The sequence below is a fragment of the Dendrobates tinctorius genome, unplaced genomic scaffold (genome assembly GCF_039654945.1).
Source record: "Dendrobates tinctorius isolate UK_male_01 unplaced genomic scaffold, ASM3965494v1 ptg000378l, whole genome shotgun sequence".
In the NCBI taxonomy this organism is placed as follows: domain Eukaryota; kingdom Metazoa; phylum Chordata; class Amphibia; order Anura; family Dendrobatidae; genus Dendrobates; species Dendrobates tinctorius.
In genome coordinates this window covers 575,292-600,803 of record NW_027362044.1, presented here as the reverse complement: position 1 = coordinate 600,803, position 25,512 = coordinate 575,292, and the positions used below count along the sequence as shown (strand labels likewise).

General features: G+C 46.3%; 1 protein-coding gene across 5 annotated transcripts in view; it reads right to left on the bottom strand.

The window, feature by feature from the left end:
- Nucleotides 1–25,512, bottom strand: part of RECQL4 (RecQ like helicase 4) — a 268,983-nt gene that overhangs the window by 55,194 nt on the left and 188,277 nt on the right. For 3 of the 5 annotated variants that reach the window (XM_073563098.1, XM_073563093.1, XM_073563097.1), the window contains 2 exons: nt 8,324–8,540; nt 7,510–7,657 (listed from right to left, as the gene is read on the bottom strand). In XM_073563098.1, coding sequence (XP_073419199.1) covers nt 7,510–7,657; nt 8,324–8,540 — 365 coding nt within the window. The remainder of the gene's footprint in view (nt 1–7,509; nt 7,658–8,323; nt 8,541–25,512) is intronic. The other 2 variants (XM_073563095.1, XM_073563096.1) reach the window with 2 other exon arrangements.

Genomic DNA, 25,512 nt, shown 5'->3' with positions numbered 1-25,512 from the left:
GCAAGGCTTTGTAAGCAACAGAGGGCAGTAGTTGTATAGCAACTACACCATGCACATCTGTATTCTGGTCAGCCTCCGCACATAAGAGCTGATGAGTGGGCATGGATGTCTGACATCTGTGCGGTTCTCCAAAACTTTGAGGACTCTACCAAGATGGTGAGCGATAATGACACCATAATCAACGTCACCATCCCACTTCTCTGTCTACTGAAACATTTGCTGCTCACAATTAAGAGGCGGCTTTGCAGGCAGAATAAGTTGAGATGGAGCAAGAAACTAAACTGGGTAATGCTACACAGCCCAGCCTCATTTCATCTTCTCAACACAGACTGAGTGATAATGAGAAGAAGGAACAGGAGCTGGTTGCCTGCACTATAGACAGTAGTACCCACACCACCTTCATCCAGTCTGTTCAGCGTGGATGGCCTGAAGACAAGGAGGATAACATGGACAGTCACCCTCTTGGCTGTTGACAGTCTGGCACACATGGCTGAGTTTATGTTCTGCTGCCTTTCTCGTGACCCTCACGTTGTATGCATTTTGGCCAACACTTACTACTGGTTGGTTACTCTTCTAGACCCACACTACAAGGAGAAATATACATATCTCCTTCCAGTGTCGGAGAGGTCTAATAAGAGATGTTGCAGTACAAGGCTGCACTAGTTGAATTATTTAAAAAAATTCCCATCTGACATCGTTGGCGGCAGAGGTCATATTTCCTTGGACAACCAAGGAGTGGAGACTAGGGAGACACACCAGATGCAGCAGAAACAGGAGAACACTATCAAAGCTCTGGCACAGTTTTCTCAGACCCAACCAACACCCAAGGCCCTGATGGGCTGGGTACTCTGATAACGAGCAAAAAGTTTTGGAAGATGCTGACGAACTAACTTGCCGACCATACCAGCGTCCACAGTCATTCCTCTGTGCCTTAGCACTATTGGGTTTCCAAGCTAGACATCTAGTATGAACTGTCTCTCTACGACTTGGATATCCTGGCTTGCCCTGCTGCAAGCGTTTTGTCAGAACAGGGTTTTTAGTACGCCGGGAATATTCTAACCAATAGGCACATCCACCTTTCAACCGAAAATGCTGACAGGCAGACTTATCAAAATGAACAAGGGCTGGATTGGCCCAGACTTCTGTACACCACCGGTGACAGCAGCAGAACGAAAAACTCAAATCCGTGTTTTTTCTGGTCTATTCGCATGTACCCCTTCCCATCTAAACATGGGTATACACTTCAGGATTTCATGCTACCATAGATACACAATTTTTAAAGGATGATTATGATGCCCACATTAACAATTTTTACAGGGCTATCACAAGCACTTTTTTATATGTATATGTATAACCCTCAGGGGGAAATGTTTTATTACCAGCCTAGGATTCCCCCGTTCATTGATAATGGGAAAAAAAAATTTTCTGAGGCCCTCCACTACGTCTCTTCAAAGGGGTATTGGAGTGCTTCCTAATTTTTTGGATCCCTTGCACTCAAGTGCATTCGCTTTAAGGAGACTAACTTCTTAGTAATGGGAAAAATGCTTTTCTGAGGCCCAACCTTCTAGTTGAGAAACCAAAAGAGCTATTAGTATATGATCCAGTGCCTTGTTATGTGCTGTCATGTGGTCGTCACATAGGGAGTTCTCACAGCTGGGACAAGAGACTTTGTACAGTAAGTGCAGAAGATCCTGATCTCCATATCAGGCTGAGTAGATGCAAAAAGCTCCACTATATTCCCCAACAGGGTTGATGAACTAAGGCTATGTGCAGATGGAGTTTTTTGGCTCTGCAGATTTTGTAATGAAAACCGCAGATAAATCCTGCGGTCCTGCGGTTTATCTGCGGTTTTGCTCTGCGGTTTTACAACTCATAATGGATGAGGTGTGAAACCGCAGCGTTTCTGGACAAAAGAATTGACATGCTCCGGATTGTAAACCGCGGAAAAATCTGGAGCATGTGCACAGCGCTTTCCAGTTTACCATTGAAAACAATGGTACTGTACAACGCACCTAAATCTGCTGCGGACCCGCAGCTGCAGAAATGCTGCGGATCCGCAGCAGAATCTGCACCGTGTGCACATACCCTGACAGTCTTTGAAGCTGCTACATTAAACTAAACGCTTTTTTTCAGGGCTATTTCAATTAGATTCTATTCTGTTATAGTAATAATGCTCTTATTTGCAATTCATCTGCGGTGAGGTGTTGCCGTAGGTATAGCATACGACAGGCATCTAATCAGGGATTATTGCCTTAAAAATCCTAAGCCTCACTGCTGTTTTTTTTTCACGTACTCATTGACAGATTCTTCTTCTTATGGTGATCTGTACTCTGAAATTCATCAAAGCAGGCAAAATTAACTGATTTACTGTGTCCATTCACAGTTTCTGTGTAGGATCTGTATGTAAGAGGTAGCGGTGAGACACTTTACGCAACTGGAATTACCACTTCTCAACTCTCCAGTGCTTTATTTCTGTGGGCTCTTTGAAGTATGTTTGGGGTCATTGTCCTGCTGGAAGACCCATGACCTAGGATGCAAACCCAGCTTTCAGACCCCAGGAACTACACTGCGACCCAAAATCCTTTGGGTCGCAATGTAGTTTGGGAATCTTCATAATTCATGATGCCTTGAACAACAGTAAAGGCACCCTGGGCCAGAGACAGGAAAACAACCCTAAAATATCTTTGAAGCTCCACCATACTTGACTGTAACTACGGTGTTCTTTTATTTGTAGGCCTCATTCTATTTACAGGAAAAAGTAGAATTATGTGCTTTTTCACAAGACATCTGCCGGCCCTCTAAAGATAGTGGGGGACACCTGATGATGGCTCTCTACAAATACTGATGGCCCCGGAAAAAAAATGTTACTTTCAGAGTCCCTCCTTCATAAAATAAATAGGATGTGTCTGATCATGTCTCACACACGATAGTAAAATGATAACCTCTCTACAGGAAATGTAATTTTATTTCACGACTGAAAGCAATGCAAAAAACGCAATGAAGACACTACGTGTGAACATAGCCCAAAGTGTGGAGGAGCATTTCTCTTCTCTTATTTTGACTTGTATACAAGTCATTAACCTAGAAAGAAGGTTTCTTAACATTTTATCTTTGGGTTTGTATGTTTCATTGTCCGTCCGTAAAAGTGACGTAATACTCTTGAATTCCAGATCGCTGCTAGGGACAATGTTGTTAGAGATGCTTCAAGGTGTCTCCCCCATTTCAACACAGTTTCCATAGTGTATAGCTATTTTTAGACCCCTCCGGGTGAAGTTCCCAAAAAATGCTAGCATTTCCCATTGACTTCTGTTATACTTTTTACTCGTGTCGTGTACCCGAGCATTACGATTTGCTCGACTCGAGTAACGGGCACCTGAGCATTTTAGTGTTCCCATATCACTAGATATCTTTCCTGACAGCAGTTTTGAAGTATTTGAGGGGTGCAGTTTTTAAAATGGTCTCATTTTGGGGGAGTTTCTAATATATCGGCACCTCAAAGTCCACTGAAATCTGACTAGGTCCCTAAAGAAACCGATCATCACGACTCAGGTGTCCCAGGTCCAGGGGCTCCTTCCCTGTCTCCAACGCTAGGGGGAGCCCTAGCTCGCCATGTTCCTCGGATTACTTCTGATGGTGAAGACGCTGATGCCATTTACCTTTGCCTTAGATCCTGAAACCACCCTCAGTCGTACCCATACCCCATCCAAGAAAGAGGGGAGTCAGTGTACCGTAATACACCAACCAGACTATCAAGGTAATATGAACAGGGGTAAAGAAAAATACCAAACATACAAACATACTCACACATATAGCAGAGGTAAACACTGGGGTGTGGCGGATGGGGTAAAACCAAAGTAGGAAAAGGAGGGGAATTTGCACACACAATATAGCAATAGTCTCAGATAAATACACAAAACGCTTTCTCAAACAACAAACACAAATCACCATCTAACCATGCAGCATAAGTTTGCTCTGGCAATAAGTGCTTGCAAAGGCCCAGAATATATGGAGAGGGGAGTGGCTAACAGTGAACAGCTGAGAGCCTTAATGTAGGAAAGCTTCCAAGAGCTCTCAACTGAGCAGATTAATCTCTGCACTGCTAAAAGAAACCTGCACTGGTTAAAATGAAGGTAAAGTGCTTCTAAACAGGGCAGGAGTAGGAGAAATTAGACGCTGCTGTCTTCTGGCTCCTCTCTGTCACGGTAAACCCGTGACACAGGTTTTATAAATTCCTTGAAAAAAATTAGAAAATCACTGCTAAACTCTTAAACCCTTCTAATTCCTTACAAAAAAATGACATTTGAAAAATGATGTGGATGTGCTTCTAAACAGGGCGGGAGTAGGAGAAATTAGACGCTGCGGTCTTCTGGCTCCTCTCTGTCACGGTAAACCCGTGACACAGGTTTTATAAATTCCTTGAAAAAATTAGAAAATCACTGCTAAACTCTTAAACCCTTCTAATTCCTTACAAAAAAATGACATTTGAAAAATGATGTGGATGCAAAAATTGACACATGAGAAATGTGATTTACTAACTAGTCTATACGGCAGGACTAACTGGTTTAAGGATATAAAAGATTGAAAGTTTAAAAATTGCTGTTTTTTTTTTAATTTGTCAAAAGGTCTACATTTTCACAAATAAATGCAAAACATATTGACTTAAATTTACCAGTAAGATAAATTACTATGTGTCCAAGAAAATATTCTCTGAATCATTAGAACATGTTAAAGCTCTAGATTTATTTTCACATAAAGCGACACTGGTCAGATTTAAAACATTGGGCCGGTCATTAAGGGCAAAATTGGCCCAGTCACAAAGGGGTTACACAACGATGGCGAGTGACTGCATTCTGGGATCGCTCACACATGCACAACCCTACATATATTATTGAGCTAGTAACCTACAGCGATAAGGAAGGAGCAGAACACTATAAAAAAAAATAATGATTGAGTACAAGTAATAGAAAATAGTAATGGCAGTCACATAAAAGTGACAGATAGAAAGGTCTGATCACAGACTCAGACAAACTGTGAGCCCGAAGATAAAAGGGACTAGTAATAGATGGTGCTGTATCCAGCGTTCTGTTAATCTGTATTGTAATATGCAAACTACCACAATTAGACAGCAAATGTAAGTATGTGGTAGTCTAAAATATCACTGCTGCATAAATATTACAACCCCAGGACACCCATCTGTATAGTAAACCTCAGAATGTAAATACTGGTAGAAAATCGAGTCATACATAGATATAACTATCCCACCCTAATGATCAGGGACCCATAGAAACGATCACATAATATGAAAGTGGTCATAAACAATGATTACAAGTGGCCATGGTAAAACCATATAAAACCCAACACATTCAAATTAGTAATTGTCAAGAATTACAAGGGAGATATTTATATATCCCACTTTCCAGTTCCAGGTTGGAACCTGCAGCTCTCTGGCGCCCCCCTTACCCTCAGGTTAGTGAACTACACCTAGGACAAGTAGTCGCCAGAAGGGCCGCCTTGCCATGTACTGGCTATTAGGCACTCTGCAGGGAGGGTGATGAATATCCCCAAGTCTAGGTAGGGTAATACACATAAATAACCTCCGTCCGTCACTGCCAGAGTCTCCCCAAAAACCCAGAACACTTCGCTGCCACCAGCTCCTGATTGTTATATGAATATCGGGTCAGGAGCCCACCAAACAGTAGCGTAAATTTAGCTCCAGAGGACGTGGCGATACTTTTAGAACAAGGAAAACAAAGGTAGTAAAATTTAATAGTTTTACTTCAAAAAGGATTGGCAGTGTTTACAGAAATATAAAAGATGTTACAAACGAGAGACTGATACATTATATACAATCAATTACAAAATAACCATGGATTAAAGATGAAAGAACTTACAGTTATCTCATTCAATGGTACGCCATATGGTGGTGGTGAAGGGGAGCCTTCCCAAATCATCAGGTCAAAATGCACAGCCTCTCCTAGCTGGCTCCCCTGGCAGAAAGAACCATTCCTAAATGGGCTTTATAATCTTATACCCTCTGTCCCATGACTTCACTGAGTGGGCGGAGCTATGGAATGCACTCCCCTTTTCAGATGCTACTAAAACCTTATTAATTCCATATCTCTGGATGGAAACCTCGTAGAGTGACGACGGGACTACTATTATTCTTTTTCTGAGATTAGCTTTCTATTAAGTCTACACCGAGTGGATGTGTAATTAGGTCGGGTCGAAATCAGTTTCTCGCTCCTGCTGATTGCCAAGGTCTCACAACCCACCTGTGGAAAGCTCTAGCCCTGCAGTTTCCAGAAATATAAAGTTCGTGCTTCTATGAGTATTCTGCGCCCGTATTTTTTTTTTTTTATCTTAAATGAACACTGTACTAGGACAAAGGGAACACGTGCTCTTAACCTCTTACTTTCGATTTCTGATCACAGACACATTCCTGAGAGAGGGGGAAAGAGGGAGATAGAATTACACAGTGCTAGCAGGGAGAGAAGGAGAGGGGGAGGGTTGGGGCTGGAATACCACAAAGGCAGAGAGGATTGCAGCTTGTGTGTGTACCAGTACAACCTAATGGGGGGGAAGAGCAGCGTGTGTGTCAGTAGGCAGCAGAAAGTTCTGGAAGTGTACCAGGAACCCCTGAAAAATGGTTCATGTGATCTTGACAGTAAGTTTTTATTTTTTTTTTATTTTTGTCTAGTTCTGCTCCTTCCATATCATTGCAGCTTAGAATTCATTTTGGGAGGAGATCACTTAATATTGAAGAATTCATTGTGCTATACATCATCAAGCTGTTAGTAACAGCACAATCATTGAGAATGGGACAAAACCAAGTTTACTAGATACATACGTGAAAGAACAAAGCTGACTACATATATACAGGAACAGGACCAATTTAAATACATAGATACCATATCAGAATCTTTCTTACTACATAGATAAACGAACCAAACTTGTTACATAGATGCAGTATATCATAGTTCTGAGTCACCCAAAGATAATCTCCAAGCTCCACACACACACTATACACCAACACATGCATCCCATTAGCAAACAGTATACAGCGCTGAACATATACCCATGCCCCCTCAAAGCAGGGCTGTGGAGTCAGTGTCCCATTTTGGAGGAATCGGAATAAAATGGAGACACTCAGACTCCAATACCCGATTATAAACATCACATGATTAATGCCCTCATGGAACCCCCTCCCGCTTGGCAGTGAAGTCCTCCACAAACCGAGCAGACCGTGTTTGCTTGATAAGATGAGCGATGGAGAACAAACAGAAAAGTAGCAGATGTCTCACCATGATGCTGCCTCATTGGAAAGCCTCACACCCGGGGCATCTCCACATTCACTGCAGGCTCAACCAATGTCCCTTCTGTGAATCAGCGCATCGTCAAGAAGAGCAATCTGAGCCACCCGGGCCTTAGAGATAGCAAGGAGACAGATTTCCGTCCTCCAGACGGACAACGTCATTACAAAGTGATAGCATGGTTCTTCTCTGCACACACCTTCACCTGACCGTCTGCAGAGTCGTCCTCTTCAGGCTCGTCTAGAGGATCCGTTCCCTCGAAGTAGCGGAGAATGAGAGTTTTCAGCTGTGCACTGCGCTCAGGGTCCACCTTCTCAGCACATACGCCACTGCTTCTGTATGCAACACTGATACATGAAGGAAATATTTCATTCCAGGTGCAAGAAAGCCCACACATCAGGCTCTGCTCACATCTATGTGCTGCCATGCCATGCATCCAGAATAGGTAGGACAAAGCAGGAGCGAGATGAAAGAAAGACAATGAGGACGTATGTGGGGAAGTCAGGGTAAACAGGAGACAGTCAAGACAGAAAAAAGACAAGACATATGAGGTACAGACTGTGAAGGAGATAAGAGCAGCATGGGAAGAAGAGGGGATGAAAGGCAGGGTAATAAGGGACAGGTGGGGGAAGATGAGGCAGGATTAAGGAGCGGTGTGGCAAACAGGAGACAGTCCAGGAGGGAATACGAAACAAATGACAGGCAAGACGTACAAGAGACAGTCAAGGATGGAAGATGAGATGCACAGGAGACAATCAAGATGGGAAAGCGAAAGCAAGATGAACAAGTCAGATGAGAGGAGGTAGAACGTGAGAATAATGAGACAAAGGGGGCACAGTTGGAATGAGGCAGGATGTGGGCAAGAGTTGAACAGAGGACAGTCATGGGGGAGAGATGAGAAAAGAGAGAGTAGAGGGAGGGGAACATTTCTGCAGTTTTCAGAGACCCAGTTACCTTATGCCCCCCTAAGCTCTGTGTGCATGTTTATGTGGAGGGAGAAGTGATGAAGGCACCTTATGTATGTCCGGCTGTGAGGGACGCACCTATGAAACACTCTGTAGCAGGACTTTAGCTGCTTCAACGCAGTCGCTTCCCGGGATGTCACTTTCTGGTGAAGGAAATCACAAACTTCTTCCAGCTCCTCGTTTGTGAGATCACCGTAAGAACGAAAGTGGAAAGAAAGTTTACTGAACTCCACTAGCACTCCACTCCTACCAGTACCACGAAATCCTGAGAAAAAAACAATGACATAGTGTTACACAGAATGTGCTAGACGCTAGGATCTATGCAGCAGTCTTCACAGTCCAATTGTACAGCCCTGCAGCCAGTGAAAAACTGATCTAATCTGCAAAACCAAGAAGATAGGCAACTCTAGAGCAGGAGCAGTCCTTAATGGAGTGACAGAGGTCACCAGGAGGATGGTGCCAGTGGATAGGGAAGAGACACCCAGACTACAGGTTTCACCTTATGCAGGACATAACAGATCCCAGAAGGCAAGCATGAAAAATAAAAACTCAACACGTGTACTGATTTATAAAAAGCATCCTGTAAATAAATGTTCCCTTCTTGGGCACCGACATGATATAGAGTGAGTACAAATGATCAGATCATAGTTACATAGAATGAAGAAAAAAAAAAAAAAAAAAAAAACACGATCCATCATGTTTAACCATTCTCCACCAATTAAACATTTATGTCGTTAAATGATCTATAACCCACAATGTTAAGTACTGAATAAATCATCTGGCTCATTATAAAAGCTGTTCTAGTGTCGGCCATTACTACCTCTTGTGGTCGGCATTCCACAGTCTGACTGCTCTAACTGGAGAGAACCCTTTTATATATAGCTTCCAGAATCACCTTCTTCCACCTGTAATGAGTGCCCCCTGGTCCTCAGTATGGTCTATGGAATGAATGTGCCGTCCTTTGTGTTGAACACACATATACAGTTGTGCTCAAAAGTTTACATACCACGGCAGAATTTTTGCTTTGCCTTTTTTCATAGAATATGAACGCCACCAAACTTTTTCTCCACTCATGGTTAGTGGTTGGGTGAAGACATTTATTGTCAGACTACTGTGTTTTCTTTTTTTAAATCATAATGACAACCCAAAACATCCAAATGACACTGATCAAAAGTTCACATACCCTGGTGATTTTGGCCTGATAACATGCACAGAAGTTGATACAAATGGGTCTGACTGGCTACTAAACGCAACATCCTCACCTGTGACCTGTTTGCTTGTAATCAGTATGTGTTATAAAAAGCAGAGTGAGTTTCTGAGATCCAGACAGACTCGTGCATCTTTCATCCAGTCACTGACGTGTCTGGATTGTGAGTCATGGGGAAAGCAAAAGAATGGTCAACGGATCTATGAGAAAAGGTAGTTGAACTGTATAAAACAGGAAAGGGATACAAAAAGATATCCAAGGAATTGATAATACCAGTCAGCAGTGTTCAAACTATGATTAAGAAATGGACAATCAGGGGCTCTATAAAAACAAAATTGAACTTTCTGGCCACAACCATAAAATGTTACATTTGGAGAGAGGTCAACATGGTCTATGATGAAAAGAACACCATTCCTACTGTAAAGCAAGGAAGTGGATCGCTGATGTTTTGGGGATGTGTGCGCTACAAAGGCACAGGAAATTTGGTCAAAGTTGAAGGAAAGATGAATGCAGCACATCAGCAAATACTGGAGGCAAATATGCAATCATCAGCCGGGAAGCTGCGCATGGGACCTACTTGGACGTTCCAATATGACAACGATCCAAAACGCAAGGCCCAGTCAACCTGTCATTGGCTACAGCAGAACAAATTGAAGGTTCTCGAGTGGCCATCTCAGTCTCCTGACCTCAGTATTATTGAGCCACTCTGGGGAGATCTCAAGCACACAGCTCATGCTAGACAGCCCAGGAATTCACTGGAGGCTTTTTGCCAAGAAGAGTGGGCAGCTTTACCATCTGAGAAAATAAAGAACCTCATCCACAATTATGACAAAAGACTTCAAGCTGTCATTGATGTAATCAAGAAGAGGTGCAAAACCAGTTAAATAAGATTAAAATAGATAAATCTCCGGGTCCGGATGGCATACACCCATAAGTACTAAGAGAACTAAGTAATGTAATAGACAAACCATTATTTGTTATATTTAGAGACTCTATAGCGACGGGGTCTGTTCCACAGGACTGGCGCATAGCAAATGTGGTACCAATATTCAAAAAGGGCTCTAAAAGTGAACGTGGAAATTATAGGCCAGTAAGTCTAACCTCTATTGTTGGTGAGATATGTGAAGGGTTTCTCAGGGATGTTATTCTGGATTATCTCAATGAGAATAACTGTGTAACGCCATATCAGCATGGGAATCGCTCCTGTCAAACCAATCTAATCAGTTTTTATGAAGAGATAAGCTATAGACTGGACCAAGGTGAGTCATTGGATGTGGTATATCTTGATTTTTCCAAAGCGCTTGATACCGTGCCACACAAGAGGTAGGTATACAGAATGAGAATGCTGGGTCTGGGGGAAAATGTGTGTAAATGGGTAAGTAACTGGCTTAGTGATAGAAAGCAGAGGGGGGTTATAAATGGTATATTCTCTAACTGGGTCGCTGTGACCAGTGGGGACCGCAGGGGTCGGTGTTGGGACCTCTTCACTTCAACATATTTATTAACGATCTGGTAGAAGGTTTACACAGTAAAATATCGATATTTGCAGATGATGCAAAACTATGTAAAGCAGTCAATACAAGAGAAGATAGTATTCTGCTAGAGATGGATCTGGATAAGGAGGAAACTTGCGCCGAAAGGTGGCAGATGGGGTGTAACAATGATAAACATGGATTTTTGTGAGTACTCACCGTAAAATCCTTTTCTCCGAGACGCTCATTGGGGGACACAGAGACTGTGGGTGTGTGCTTCTGCCGTCTGGAGGCCGACACTAAGTGTACAAAAAAAGAGTTAGCTCCTCCTCCGCCGCATACACCCTCGCCCCTAGGCCGGGCGTAACTCAGTTTAGTGCATAAGCAGTAGGAGAACGCGCCTTAAACTCAGGCAAGAAACTATATGTCTGAAAAAGGGGGCCACCCTAAACCTTGTACAAGGATTTGTAAAACTCAAAATAAGTAAATGCCAACTGGCTGATAGGGTGGGTGCTGTGTCCCCCAATGAGCGTCTCGGAGAAAAGGATTTTACGGTGAGTACTCACAAAAATCCATGTTTCTCCTTCGTCTCATTGGGGGACACAGACTGTGGGACGTCCTAAAGCAGTCCTCTGGGCGGGATCTTAGCTCACCCAATCCCTGCTAATTTGCGCCCCTGATTAGAGGTGCGCAACTGCTGCCTGGAGAATCTTTCTTCCCAGGCTTGCATCCGAGGATGCCTGGGTATGTACGTTATAATGTTTGACAAACGTATGTAAACTGGACCAGGTAGCTGCTTTGCATACCTGCTCCGCTGAAGCCTGGTGTCGTAGTGCCCATGAGGCACCCACTGCCCGTGCCGAGTGAGCCTTGATCCCTGCCGGAACCGGCGTGCCACTGATTTGATAAGCTTTTTGGACCGTCAGGCGAACCCATCTGGCCAAAGTCGCTCTGGACGCAGCGAGCCCCTTCCGCCGTCCCTCTGGAACCACGAATAGAGCGTCTGTCTGGCGGAATGGCGCCGTCCTTGTCACATACCTCCTAAGAGCTCTTATCAGATCCAGGGTGTGCAAAGCCTTCTCCACCCTGTGCACCGGTGCCGGGCAAAACGAGGGTAAAACGATGTCTTCGTTGATATGAAATGCAGACACAACCTTCGGCAAGAAGGGGGGAGCTGGCCTTAAAACTACCTTATCCTTATAAAAGGTTAGGAACGGTGGTTTACAAGATAAGGCCGCCAATTCCGAAACCCGCCTAATAGACGTTATGGCTACTAGAAAAACGACCTTTCTGGACAGGTAAGGTAAGGAGACCTCTTGCAATGGTTCGAAAGGGGCCTCCTGAAGGGCTCTGAGCACCAAGTTCAGGTCCCATGATTCCGTCGGCGCCTTATAGGGGGGTACTAAATGTGCGACCCCCTGCATAAACGTCCTAACCTGGAAGCGACTTTTCGTTGGAAAAGTACCGACAGGGCCGAGATTTGCGTTCTGAGGGAACTCGGGGCCAACCCTGCGTCCAGCCCTGCCTGTAGAAAAGCCAGTACGTTGGGGATCGAAAAAACCAGAGGAGCCACTTCACGATCCCTACACCAACGGAAGAAAACTTCCCAAGTTCGATGATACACCCTCGCCGAGGAAGGCTTTCGGGCACTCACCATCGTGGCCGCCACATCGCGTCTGAATCCTGCCTGTGTTAACAGCCAAGATTCAATGGCCACGCCGTCAAACACAGGGCCCCTAAGTTCGGATGGCAGATCGGCCCTTGGGACAGTAAGTCCGGCCGATCTGGAAGACGCCAGGGTACGTCCACCACTAGTTGGACCAGATCTGCGTACCAGGCCCGCCGGGGCCAGTCTGGGGCCAGCAGAATTGCTGGAACCTTCTCTCTCCTTATTTTCCTGATAACTCTTGGAAGCAGCGGCAGCGGGGGGAACAAGTACGGGAGACGAAACTGGCTCCACGGGAGCACCAGCGCGTCTGCTGCGATTGCCTGCGGATCGAGGGATCGAGCGACAAACCTTTGTACTTTGGCATTCTCTCTGGATGCCATAAGGTCCACGTCTGGTGTCCCCCACCGTTGGCAGATCTGCTGAAAGATCTCGGGGTGCAGGGACCATTCCCCTGCCGCGACCCCCTGTCGGCTGAGAAAATCTGCCGCCCAGTTTTCGACTCCTGGAATGTGCACCGCTGAAATTACCACGCGGTTCTTCTCCGCCCAACGTAGTACCAGTCCGACCTCGCGCATGGCTGCCTGGCTGCGCGTGCCCCCTTGATGGTTGACATATGCTACTGCTGTAGCATTGTCCGTCTGGATGCGCACCGGCCGGTGTCTCAGGAAACACTGGAAATGTTGTAGGGCCAATCGTATTGCCCGTATCTCCAGAATGTTGATCGGGAGAACTATCTCCTGAACGGACCACCGCCCCTGGGCTATGTGACTCTGGAAAACTGCTCCCCAACCTTGCAGGCTTGCATCGGTCGTCACCACCAACCATTGTTCCGGGGGAAAGGGTTTCCCCTGGACCAGAGACGAGTCGCGAGTCCACCACCGGAGTGAACCCCGTACCAGCGGAGACAACTTGCACCGATGACTGAGAGACAGCAGCCTCCGGTCCCATGCTGTCAAGAGCGCATGCTGAAGCGGACGGAGATGGAACTGGGCAAACGGGATTGCTTCTATCGCCGCCACCATTCTGCCCAAAACACTCATGCCATACCGGATGGATCTGGAGCCCGGCTGTAGAAGGTTCCGTATCCCTTGCTTGATTTTTTGCGCCTTGTCCTGAGGGAGGATCACCAGCCCCCGGGAGGTGTCGAAAATCATGCCCAGGAACACGATTTTTTGGGCTGGAACCAAAGACGACTTGCTCCAATTGATCAGCCAGCCCAGACGGGCCAGGGTATCCAGAGTAATACTGACATTGTCCTGGCACTCCTGAAACGACGGCCCCTTTACCAAAAGGTCGTCCAGGTAAGGTAACACCGTTATGCCCCGTGCATGCAGGATGGCCATAACCACCGCCATTATCTTTGTAAAGACTCTGGGGGCAGTGGCCAGACCGAAGGGCAGAGCCACGAATTGGAAGTGACGTCCTCCGATCGCAAATCGCAGGAACCTCTGGTGTGGGGGGAATATCGGAATATGCAGATATGCATCCTGCACATCGATTGAGGCCAGGAATTCCCCTGGATCCATGGCTGCAATGACCGAGCGGAGGGATTCCATCCGGAATCGCCTGACCCTGATGAATCTGTTTAGGATCTTTAGATCCAGAACCGGCCTCACAGTCCCGTCTTTTTTGGGGACCGAAAAAAGATTGGAGTAAAACCCCTGCGACTCTTCGCCCTGCGGCACTGGGGCGATGACCCCTTTGTGCTGTAGCGATGTTACAGCCTGTAACAAACTCTCCGCCTGCGAATCTGTTTTGGAAAGTCGCGAACGGAAGAATCGCTGAGGTGGCCGTCCGACAAACTCTATCTTGTACCCGGACGATACAAGTTCTGCCACCCAAGTGTCGCGTGTCACTGCGACCCAAACGTGGCTGAACCTTAGTAAGCGTCCGCCCACTCTGTCGTCCGTAGGTACGGAGTGCCTCCAGTCATTTAGCTGGAGGCTTTTGGGGCTTGGCCCCCTTCGCTCTGGGTAAATGGCCTCGGCCTCTACCCAGCGGATTGGCCCTGTAAGAGACTTGTTTTTCCCTAGTTTGGCCATCGTTTGCGGAGGAGTACGCCCTGGCCGAAGTCCCCCCCCAGGGGCTACGAAAGGGTCGAAAACGCCTTTGCGTTTGCCTGAATGCCGGGCAACTTCTCTGCTGCGGAAGGAAACTACTTTTCCCCCCTGTGGCTTCTGAGATAAGCCTATCCAGCTTCTCACCGAACAGTCGATTGCCCTGAAACGGCAATGAGGTTAAGGATTTTTTAGAGATAGAATCCGCTTTCCACAGTCTCAGCCATAATGCACGCCTAATGGCGATCGCATTCGCCGCCGCCACCGCCGAGCACTCGGCCGCGTCCAGTGAGGCGCTGACAAGATAATCACTTGCTCCTGACATCTGATTTGCCACCTCTAAGACCTCCGCGGGGAGATCCCTGTCCTGGAGGGCCTTATACAGAGCGTCCCCCCACGAAACCATGGCCTTAGCCACCCAAGTCGCCGCAAAGGAGGGGGCCAGAGCCGACCCTGCTGCCTCATATACCAAGCGGGCAAGCCCGTCCATGAGGCGATCAGTTGGGTCCTTTATAGAGGAAACACTGGGTATCGACAATAGCGATCTTGATGCTAAACGTGATACCGGAGGGTCCACTACTGGCGACTCTACCCAAGCCTTATGGAGCTCAGGGGGAAACGGATACTTTGCCTGCAGCACTTTTTGCATAGCAAAACGCTTATCCGGGTGATCTCTATGTTTCTGGACTAGCTCCTCAAACTCCGGATGCGTGGCAAATCTTCTATGTGGTCGCCTGGATTTCTTAAAAGAGACCTTGTGACCTGAGACTGTGGGCACATCGTCCTCGATCTCTAATGTCTGGTTGACTGCCTCAATGAGTGTCCACCGAATCCTGGAACCCCAGACTTTCTAGATTCCAGGCCTCTTCCTCCTCTCCTTCATCCTGATCGCTCCCAGAGCTCAGTGACGGGGAACGGGATGCCCTAATACCCGCCGCCGAAGCCCCGGAGGGTCCGGCCGACGGGGAACGAACCCTCTTGATATGAGCTTGCCTGGTACTGGAGCGACCTCTAATGGTTGGAGGGTCCTGAGACGAGGACGAGCTCTCTTCCGCTGGCAGACCCCCCTCCCTGTTCCTGCCCGAGCCCTGAAGGGATTCAATTGCCCTTGTAAGGGACAGCATAGACTGCGATAAGGACACCGCCCATTCCGGGGGGTCCTGACCCCTGGGTTCAGAAACAGTGGGGGGCTCCTGGGCGCGCTCCGACTCACAGGCTTCACAATATTTTACACAGATGGGACCAGGGATTTCCAGCAGGTCTCCCATTCTGGCATTGGCCTGGTATCAAGCTGCACAGGCTGAAGGCAGAGTAGAAGGAGGAGGAGGGTAACCTCTTCCCTGACAAGCAGCGTGGTTCTCCAAACGGAGTTACACTCACCCACCGGCTCCTGTCCGCAGTACCCCTGCGTGGATGCGAGGTGTTAGGGCGGAAGTCTCTCCGGAACCTATATCGCGCGTCTCCGCATTCGCCGCCGCCACCGCCGCGTCAGCGGGCGGGATTTCCGGCTACCACCGGAAGTCAGCGGGCGGGACTTCCGGCTACCACCGGAAGTCGGCGCGCGGCTTCGCGCGTTTGCAGCGGCTCCGATACACGCGGCGTGCGGAGCCCGGGTGCAACGCCCTAGCTACCGCTACTCACCAGCGCCAACTTGCGGTGCGCTCCAGGAGCGGATCCCCCATATATTAAAAGGTGAGCAGGACCATCCGCCGTGCAAGGGGGGGGGGCTCTGTCGGTTTTACTCACGGCCTCTTCCCCCTGTACCGGATCCCCCGCTCCTGGGCGCGCTCTCACCTGCGCCTCCGATTCAGCCCCCTGGACTCACAACCAAGGGGTGGACGGGGCCTCCATACACTGCTGTTGTAGGAGAGGAACAACGTGGAGGCTGACCACTGGTTCTGCTCACACGCGCCTGATGAAGTTGTGGGGAAACCGAGTCCTCTAATCAGGACGCGTTGCCCCTCTTTCGTTAAAAAATAGATGTCTGGAAAAAAGTCCCAGATGTGTCCCTCGGTGCGGGAGAGGACACGTGGAGGGTTACTCACACGTGGTCGCCCGTTGGTGATTTGGGGAGATCGGATCCTCTCTATAGGATCCGTCGCCCCTATCTTATCTTCATAGAAAAAAGGGAAGGGAAAAAAAAAAAAAAAAATCTAGTCTGGAACTCCAGACTGCGTGTGCCTCCATCAGACACTAAGCAAAAACTGAGTTACGCCCGGCCTAGGGGCGAGGGTGTATGCGGCGGAGGAGGAGCTAACTCTTTTTTTGTACACTTAGTGTCGGCCTCCAGACGGCAGAAGCACACACCCACAGTCTCTGTGTCCCCCAATGAGACGAAGGAGAAATGTAAGGTTATACACATGGGAAGAAGGAATCAATATCACCATTACACACTGAACGGGAAACCACTGGGTAAATCTGACCTGGAGAAGGACTTGGGGATCCTAGTTAATGATAAACTTACCTGGTGCAGCCAGTGCCAGGCAGCGGCTGCCAAGGCAAACCGGATCATGGGGTGCATTAAAAGAGGTCTGGATACACATGATGAGAGCATTATACTGCCTCTGTACAAATCTCTGGTTAGACCGCACATGGAGTACTGTGTACAGTTTTGGGCACCGGTGCTCAGGAAGGATATAATGGAACTAGAGCGGGTACAAAGGAGGGCAACAAAATTAATAAAGGGGATGGGGGAACTACAATACCCAGAGAGATTAGCAAAATTAGGATTATTTAGTCTAGAATAAAAGACGACTGAGGGGCGATCTAATAACCATGTATAAGTATATGAGGGGACAATACAAATATCTCTCCGAGGATCTGTTTATACCAAGGAAGGTGATGGTGACAAGGGGGCATTCTCTGCGTCTGGAGGAGAAAAGGTTTTTCCACCAACATAGAAGAGGATTCTTTACTGTTAGAGCAGTGAGAATCTGGAATTCCCTGCTTGAGGAGGTGGTGATGGCGAACTCAGTCAAAGGGTTCAAGAGAGGCCTGGATGTCTTCCTGGAGCATAACAATATTGTACCTTACAGTTATTGTTAGGTTCTTTAGAAGGACGTAGATCTGGGGATTTATTCTGACAGAATTTTATAGGCTGAACTGGATGGACTAATGTCTTTTTTCGGCCTTGCTAACTATGTTACTATGTTAGAGAAGGCAATACACGGTATTACGAAATGGGGTATGTGAACTTTTGATCAGGGTCATTTGGATGTTTTGGGTGGTCATTATGATTTACAAAGAGATAATACAGTAATTTGACAATAAATGGCTTCACCCAACCACTAACCATTAGTGGAGAAAAAGTTTTGGTGTCATCATTCATATTCTCTGAAAAAAGGCCAAGAAAGCAAAAATTCTGCAGGGGTATGTAAACTTTTGAGCACAACTGTATTTATACATGTGAATGAGATCTCATCTGAGGTGTTTTTTTAAGCTAAACAAGCCAAACTGCCTTAACCTCTCTACAGAGGAGGGCCTCCACCTCGTGCAACAGAGGAACAAATCAATCAGAAAAAAAAAAGGACCTACATACTATATGCCAATACTTTGAAGACCTAGGCCGGAAAGTGAAGGAAATGGAAGCACAGGTCGTCTTCTCATCCATCCTCCCAGTAGATGGACATGGAGAAAGGAGATTGAACAGAATTCTACAGGTGAACAACTGGCTACATCGATGGTGCCATTTTGGATTTCTTGACCATGGAGTGAATTACCTGTATGATGGACTCCTTGCTAGAGATGGGTTGCACCTGACTAAAACAGGAAAACACATATTTGGAAGACGCCTTGCAACACTTATCAGGAGAACTTTAAACTAGAGCAGTATGGGATGGGAAACATACGGCCAGGAAGGAATATGGAGGTAATGAATTCTTTTGAGAACCCTGCTATTAGAAGTGGAAAGGAAGAACAAAAACAACAAATTCTGAATGAAAATAGAGGAGCAAGAGAAAATGACTACAAACTAAAATTTGTCTATACAAATGCAGATCATGGGAAGCAAAAAGGAGAACTGGAGCTGCTAACACAGGAAGAAAGATTTGATGTCATAGGCATTACTAAAACTTGGTGGGATGATACACAGCCTTGGAATACAAACCTTGAAGGCTATAACTTCTTTATTAGAAACAGAATTAACAAGAAGCGAGGAAGTGTTGCATTCTATGTTAAGAAAACATATCTCCACAGAAATCCAAGCTTCAGAGACTGGTAGCTCTGCAAAAACTGTTTGGGTAAGAATACGAGAAGAAAAGAAAGGACACTACTGTAGGCGTTTACTATAGACCTGTTATTGGCTTGGAGGATTCCCATTCAAAATACAACATAACCTTTAATAATTCATTAAAACATGAGATATCACATATACGGCGATGCCTAATTTACCCGGAGATGAGATATCGCGGTATTTTGCAATCACCCTCCAGCTGAAAATCTCACTGTGTGAACTTGCTGCGTTTGTAGCAGCGTTCACCTCCGAAGGGTGACACTTTGCGGTATCAGCAACTGTCCTCCGTTTGGAGTCCTCACCATGTGAGCTTGGTGTGACCACTGCTGAGTGACCTTACTAAGCGGGTTTACCGCAACTGTAGCGGCGCTTACTTCATAGAGATGATATATCGCGGTATCCGCGATCACCTTCACCCTAGAATTCTTATTGTGTGAATTTACTGCGATGCAAGCGGCATCTATGCCCCAGGGGATTAATCTGACACAAATACCCCATTGTGAGGGACATCATATCTGTATATCAGGATTAATTTATAACTTTGGCCTTATACAATAGTGCCCTATTCTGAGAAATATATCGAGGCATGATAATTTATGCTTTGAATTGAAAAGTGATTGCTGTGTTGGTCAATTTTTGAGCTTGGGCAGATTCTTAGTAAATATAAGAACATAGGGGCGGGTTCACTGACCTCATTATACCAATAAATGGGTTTCTTGCATATACTTTCCCTACTGGCCATTGATCTGACTACCTCAGGTGAGGCTAAACTCCGGGGGGTGTGTAGGATGGTCTATTTAAGGAAACCACACCATCTATCCATGTGACTTACTTTTTGGCAGTGATATGGACAGTCACTCTGCTAGTTGAGGCACCCAGCCATTGCAGGGCCTTCAATTTTTCTTTATGGACAAATATATTTAAACCCCCCTTATATCTATTTGTATAACTCCCCTGATGAATCCCTGTTATTGGGGAGGAAACGCGTAGGTAGCAAATACCCCTTCTGACGACTGGAGGTGACACTATAGGGTCCATTTGGGGCCTGTCCTTGTAAGGGCAGGAGTAATACCTTGGCACGACAGGGAGGATAGGGAAAACTGCACACCTGTAACCCTTTAACCTCCTTTTCCACACACTGTCTTGTGCTGCTATATGGACCCGGATACCCGGCAGGGGACCTCTGAAAAATACGCCGGGGCGTCTATGTCCATGAGTAATGTTGAGACCGAACCATTTTTTAAATGAGCACTGATACGCACGAGCACTATTATGTCTGTTTATGTGTTGTTTATGTGATATCTCAGGTTTTAATGAATTATTGAAGGTTATGTTTTATTTTGAATGGGAATCCTCCAAGCTGACATTTAACCCCTGAGGGTTGTACATGTGGTATTAAGCATTCTTTGCCACAGCTAATCTTGTTTACTATAGACCACCTGACAGACTGACGATATCGATGGACTCTTTACATCAGATGTCTGTTCTCAAAAAAGTACGAGTGTGATCATGGGAGATTTTAACTATCCAGATATTTGTTGGGAACCTCTCTTAAGGGCCTGTCACACTAAGCGATATCTCTAGCAATATCGCTAAAACTTGTGACGTTATAGCGATATTGCTACCGATATCGCTGTGTGTGATACTTACCTCCGACCGCTCCCCCGCTGATTATCACTGATCGCGCGAAAACAGGCTTGACCGCTTCTCGTCGTCAGCTTCCTGCGGCGCTTCCTGTGGAGAGACGAGCGACGAGCGTGGAGCCGGGTGGGAGGACGCAGGATCGCCTAGTGTGACAGGTAAGTAGCAACCCCCGTCCCCAGCGATGTTGCTGGTGAGATCTGCCTGTGTGGCAGCTCACTAGCGACCACTTAGCGATGCACCAGCGATCCTGACCGCGTCATATCGTTGGTCGGGATTGCTGGTGCATCGCTAAGTGTGACAGTACCTTTAGGCAAAAGTACTGGGTCCAGAAAATTCTTATCTTCCCTCACTGACACTTTTAGCTTTCAAAAGGTAGAGAGTTCAAGTGGATATGCCACCATCGATCCAATTCTTACCAACAGGGAGGAAATGGTTGAGGAAGTAAAGGTGGCTGGGAATTTAGGAGGCAGCGATCATGCTATCCTCAACTTTTGGATTACAATAGAAGGAAGATCAGCAAGCACGCAGACTCTAAGGTTGAACTTCAGAAAGGCAGATTTTAATGGACTCAGAAAGAAGGTAGGAAAAGTCCAATGGCCGGATGTTCTAAAGGATAGAAATGTCCAAGAAGGATGGGGGATTTTGCTAAATGAAAATCTCACTGCACAATCTGTAAAAATCCCAAAAAGGAAGGAGGATTTGGAATTGGTTCCTTAATGTCTATAGTGTCCGTTCCAAACCCCGGGCTGTTAGCGTAACCTCAAGAGCCACCTCTGCAACAACATTCATCATAATGTAATGCTGAAAGCCTATCATGTTATGAAAAGTACCATCTAGAATACTTGCCTTATTTTCAGACCCACCCACTGGGTGTACGTCAGTCATATTCTATGGATCTCATTATATCCTCTTCAGCGTTCTCAGCCAGGTTAATGGAGAAGGTGCCAACCCGAGAGTATCCAACCAGGGCGCCCACATATCTTCCCACTTCTTAATTGTCCGCCGCTTTTGCTATACAAACTTTTCCATATCAATAGTATTAACTGCGTTAGTGACCTCCGTGATAGTAGGTACAGAGGATCCCCTCCAGTGAGCCACTACTTTCTTACGAGCTTGATATAGTATACGTGAGATTGCCAACTGGTGTCTGTTGTGAACACTCTTGACCTGACTTCTGAGTTTGGGCTCCCTCTGGTGGTTGCTGCGGGTAGTGGAGCTGGTCGTGTTGACAGGAGTCAATCACCTGAAGAGGATGAGTGGAGGTCAGGTGTTACAGACTGGGAAGATTTAAGTGAGCAAGCTTCCCTCAGTTGTTGCTGGTGATTTGGTTTTCTTCCTGTGCAGTTTGAAGTCTGATTATCCCCTGCTTGGTCCTGCATAGTTCAGATAAGTTATTTGTTTGCTGGAATCTTTTTGCATTTGATCCAGTTTTTGCCTTTCTCTGCTTTCTGCTTTGCTGTGTGGGTTCAGCATTGTTCCCTGCTGGGACCAGTGCTGGACTCCGCTCTATATGTCACAGCTTATGTCAGTCTGTTCAGTATTGCTAATCCCGTTATATCAGTATCTTTTGCTTTGCTTCCAGTTCACACCAGTATGCTGATCTAATGGGGGAAAGGTCGTGTGGCCTCAGTATTTTTGCATATCAGACGTGCTGGATTTTTTAGGGTTTTTGCGTGATTGCAGACAGTATCTTTCCTGTCCTTTCTAAACCAGGGGTCTCAAACTCGCGGCCCTTGGGACAATAGTTTGTGGCCCTCACCTCATGGGCCCTCGGGACAATAGTTTGCGGCCCTCACCTCAGCTGGGATCACACATGCGAGAAACGCGGCCGAGTCTCGCATGTGAAATCCCAGTCACAAGTAGTACCGCTCATTAAGGTCATGAATATGGACGCCACTCCACTCATAGGCGTGGCGCCCATATTCATGAGCTTAATGAGCGGTACCACGTGACGTGTGACTGCGCGCTCATACAGGAAGATGTCAGCGCTGGACCATCGGAGCTGCAGCAGGAGGAGGTGAGTATGATGATGGCTAGACAGTCACAGCAGCCTGCTGTCAGCAGGCACGGCGCATGAGTCACACTCAACACATGGAGCAGCCGAGCAGGGACCGGACAGCGCCACAGACTCAGGTGCGCCGGGTTCAGAATGAGCGGTGGGGCGCTGCGGTATGGTATATTGCTCTCGAAGGCGGGACATCAGCCTGCCTTATTGCGAACTTGCGTCATTACCCCAGACTCAGAAGCGGAGGCGGCTGCCGAAATTGCTGCTCCGCGGGACCGGAAAAAAAAGCGGAAAAAATGCATCGGCTAACACTGAAACAGTGACACCAAGTGGAATTATCTATTACACAGCCCCAAAGATGTATTTTTCAAAGCCTGGAGTGAAGAGAAAGGTTGGTGATGAGCACAGACAATTTCAGGAAAAGTGGGAAGTGCAATATTTCTTTGTTGAGCACAGGGGCATCTTGACGTGTCTTATTTGCACAGAGAAAGTTGCAGTGCACAAAGAATACAATTTGAAACGTTATTACATAACTAGGCATGCTGATGAGTCTGTAAAATACCAGGGAGATGAAAGCGCCAACCGGGTTGCTAATCTTAAAAGAGATCTACTGAGGCAACAAGATTTCTTTAAGAAAGCAACCAAAGAGAATGCTGCAGCAGTCGAAGCTAGCTACTTGGTTAGTGAGATGATTACTAAAGCAGGAAAGCCATTCAAAGAAGGTGAATTTGCAAAAAAGTGCATATTACAGGCTGCAAGTATTGTCTGTCCAGAAAAGAAAGGTCAGTTTAGCAACATCAGCCTTTCTGCTAACACCATAGCAGAGCGCATTTCTGACCTGTCAAGTGACATTTATGATCAAGTGTGTGAGAAAGCAAAATGTTTCAGTGTATAGTCAGTCGCTCATGATGAGACCACAGACATCACCGACACGGCCCAGCTCGCAATCTATGTCCGTGGCGTTGATGACATTTGTGAAGTCATAGAGGAGTTGCTCACAGTGATTCCAATGCATGGCCAGACCACCGCTCAGGAGATATTTCACCAGCTCTGTGATGCCATTGAGAATGCCGGCTTACCTTGGAGGAGGTTTGTTGGAATAACAACTGATGGAGCGCCATCAATGACGGAGGAAAAATGGACTGGTGGCACTTGAGGTATGTTGGCTCAGCAGGGGAAACATATTGAAGAGATTTTTTGAGTTGAGAGCGGAAGTGAAAGCCTTCATGGAGAAAGATGGGGCTGCTGTTCCTGAGCTAAGTGATCCAAAATGGCTCATGGACTTAGCTTTTTTTTATTGATATCACACATGAGCTTAATGTACTGAACCAGAAGTTACAAGGCCAGGGGCAACTTGTCAGTGCTGCTTATGACAACGTGAGAGCATTCTCTACAAAACTTATCTTATGGAAAGCCCAGCTTTCTCAGACAAACCTTGGCCATTTTCCATCAGGCAAGGCACTCATGGAAGCAGGCACGCCATTCAGTGGTGAGGAGTATATGGATGTCATTTTGAAGCTACAGGAGGAATTTGATCACAGATTTGTAGACTTCAAGACGCACAGAGCCACATTTCAAATTTTTGCGGACCCCATCTTCTTTGATGTGCAAGATGCCCCTCCTGTTCTTCAAATGGAGCTCATTGACCTGCAGTGCAGCTCTGAACTCAAAGCCAAGTTCAGGGAGGTGAGTGGAAAAGCAGACAAGCTCGGGCATTTTTTGAGAGAATTGCCCCCCAGCTTCCCTGAGCTTTCCAGAATGTTCAAGCGGACCAAGTGTCTTTTTGGGAGCACATACTTGTGTGAAAAGCTCTCCTCTACCTTGAACTTCAATAAGTTCAAGTTCAGGTCCAGACTTACTGATGACCATCTTCAAGCCCTACTGAGGGTCTCAACTGCTTCCTCCCTTAAGCCAAATGTGGCTCGGCTATGGAACAGTAAGCGCTGCCAGATCTCTAGGAGCAAGAAGGCAGAAGAAGCCATGTTCAAAACAGTTTATGTGCAATGTTCCATTCATGTTCAGAAAGTTAAAAAGAACTATAAATACAGACATCTGAATAATAATGACATTTCTCTAGTCAGCAACTATATGTGGTTTCTTCAGTCTTCTATATATGCTGTATTATCATTTTCATTTTATTTATTTATTACCGATTTATTTTTTTTTCTTATGATTTTGTTAATTTTTATTTTTTAACACAAAATAAGATGAAAAAATAAAGACATTTGGAATGTTTTTGTAAGAGCTTTTCTTGTGGAAAACCTGATGTGGCCCAGCCTCACCCAGATTCTACCTCCAGCGGCCCCCGGGGTAAATTGAGTTTGAGACCCCTGATCTAGACAGTTTGGGCCCCATCATTAGCTTACTCTATTTACTGCCTGTGTTTGTGCCTCATCTTGTCTAACCGGCAATATATATGTTTGGGGGCTATCTATTCCTTTGGGGTTCTACTCCGGGGCAGTTTAGCTTTCCCCTTTCTTGCTTTAGGCTTAGTTAACTATTTGGCTGTGCTGAAGCGTCTAGGGCATCGTAGGTACGTCCCACGGCTACTGTTAGTTGTGTGGATAGGATCAGGGGTCTGCATCCGCTTAGTTACCAACCTGTTGTGAGTTCATTTTCCCCTTCACCACTCAGGCCCGATGAACGCCCCCTGCTGGTTAAGAAAGGTAGTGAGCCTGATTATCAAACATCTGAGACTAATGATGATGACTGGCTGAGTGGAGTCACTGACTGGATATAAGGCTGTCGACGCCCTTCTGCCCTGCGGGTGATTTCTCTGTGGGATCCTTGGATACCAGTCTGAATTCCTGCTCTCCTAAAGCGAAGTTTTCTGCTCTGCCTTTTGCATTTGTGCTTTGACTTTTGTTTTGCTGGATTTCTGCCATTCCCTGCTGGGGTGAGCTGAATTCCTTTAGCTCTGTCTTCAGAAAATACCTGAGTGCTGATTTAGTT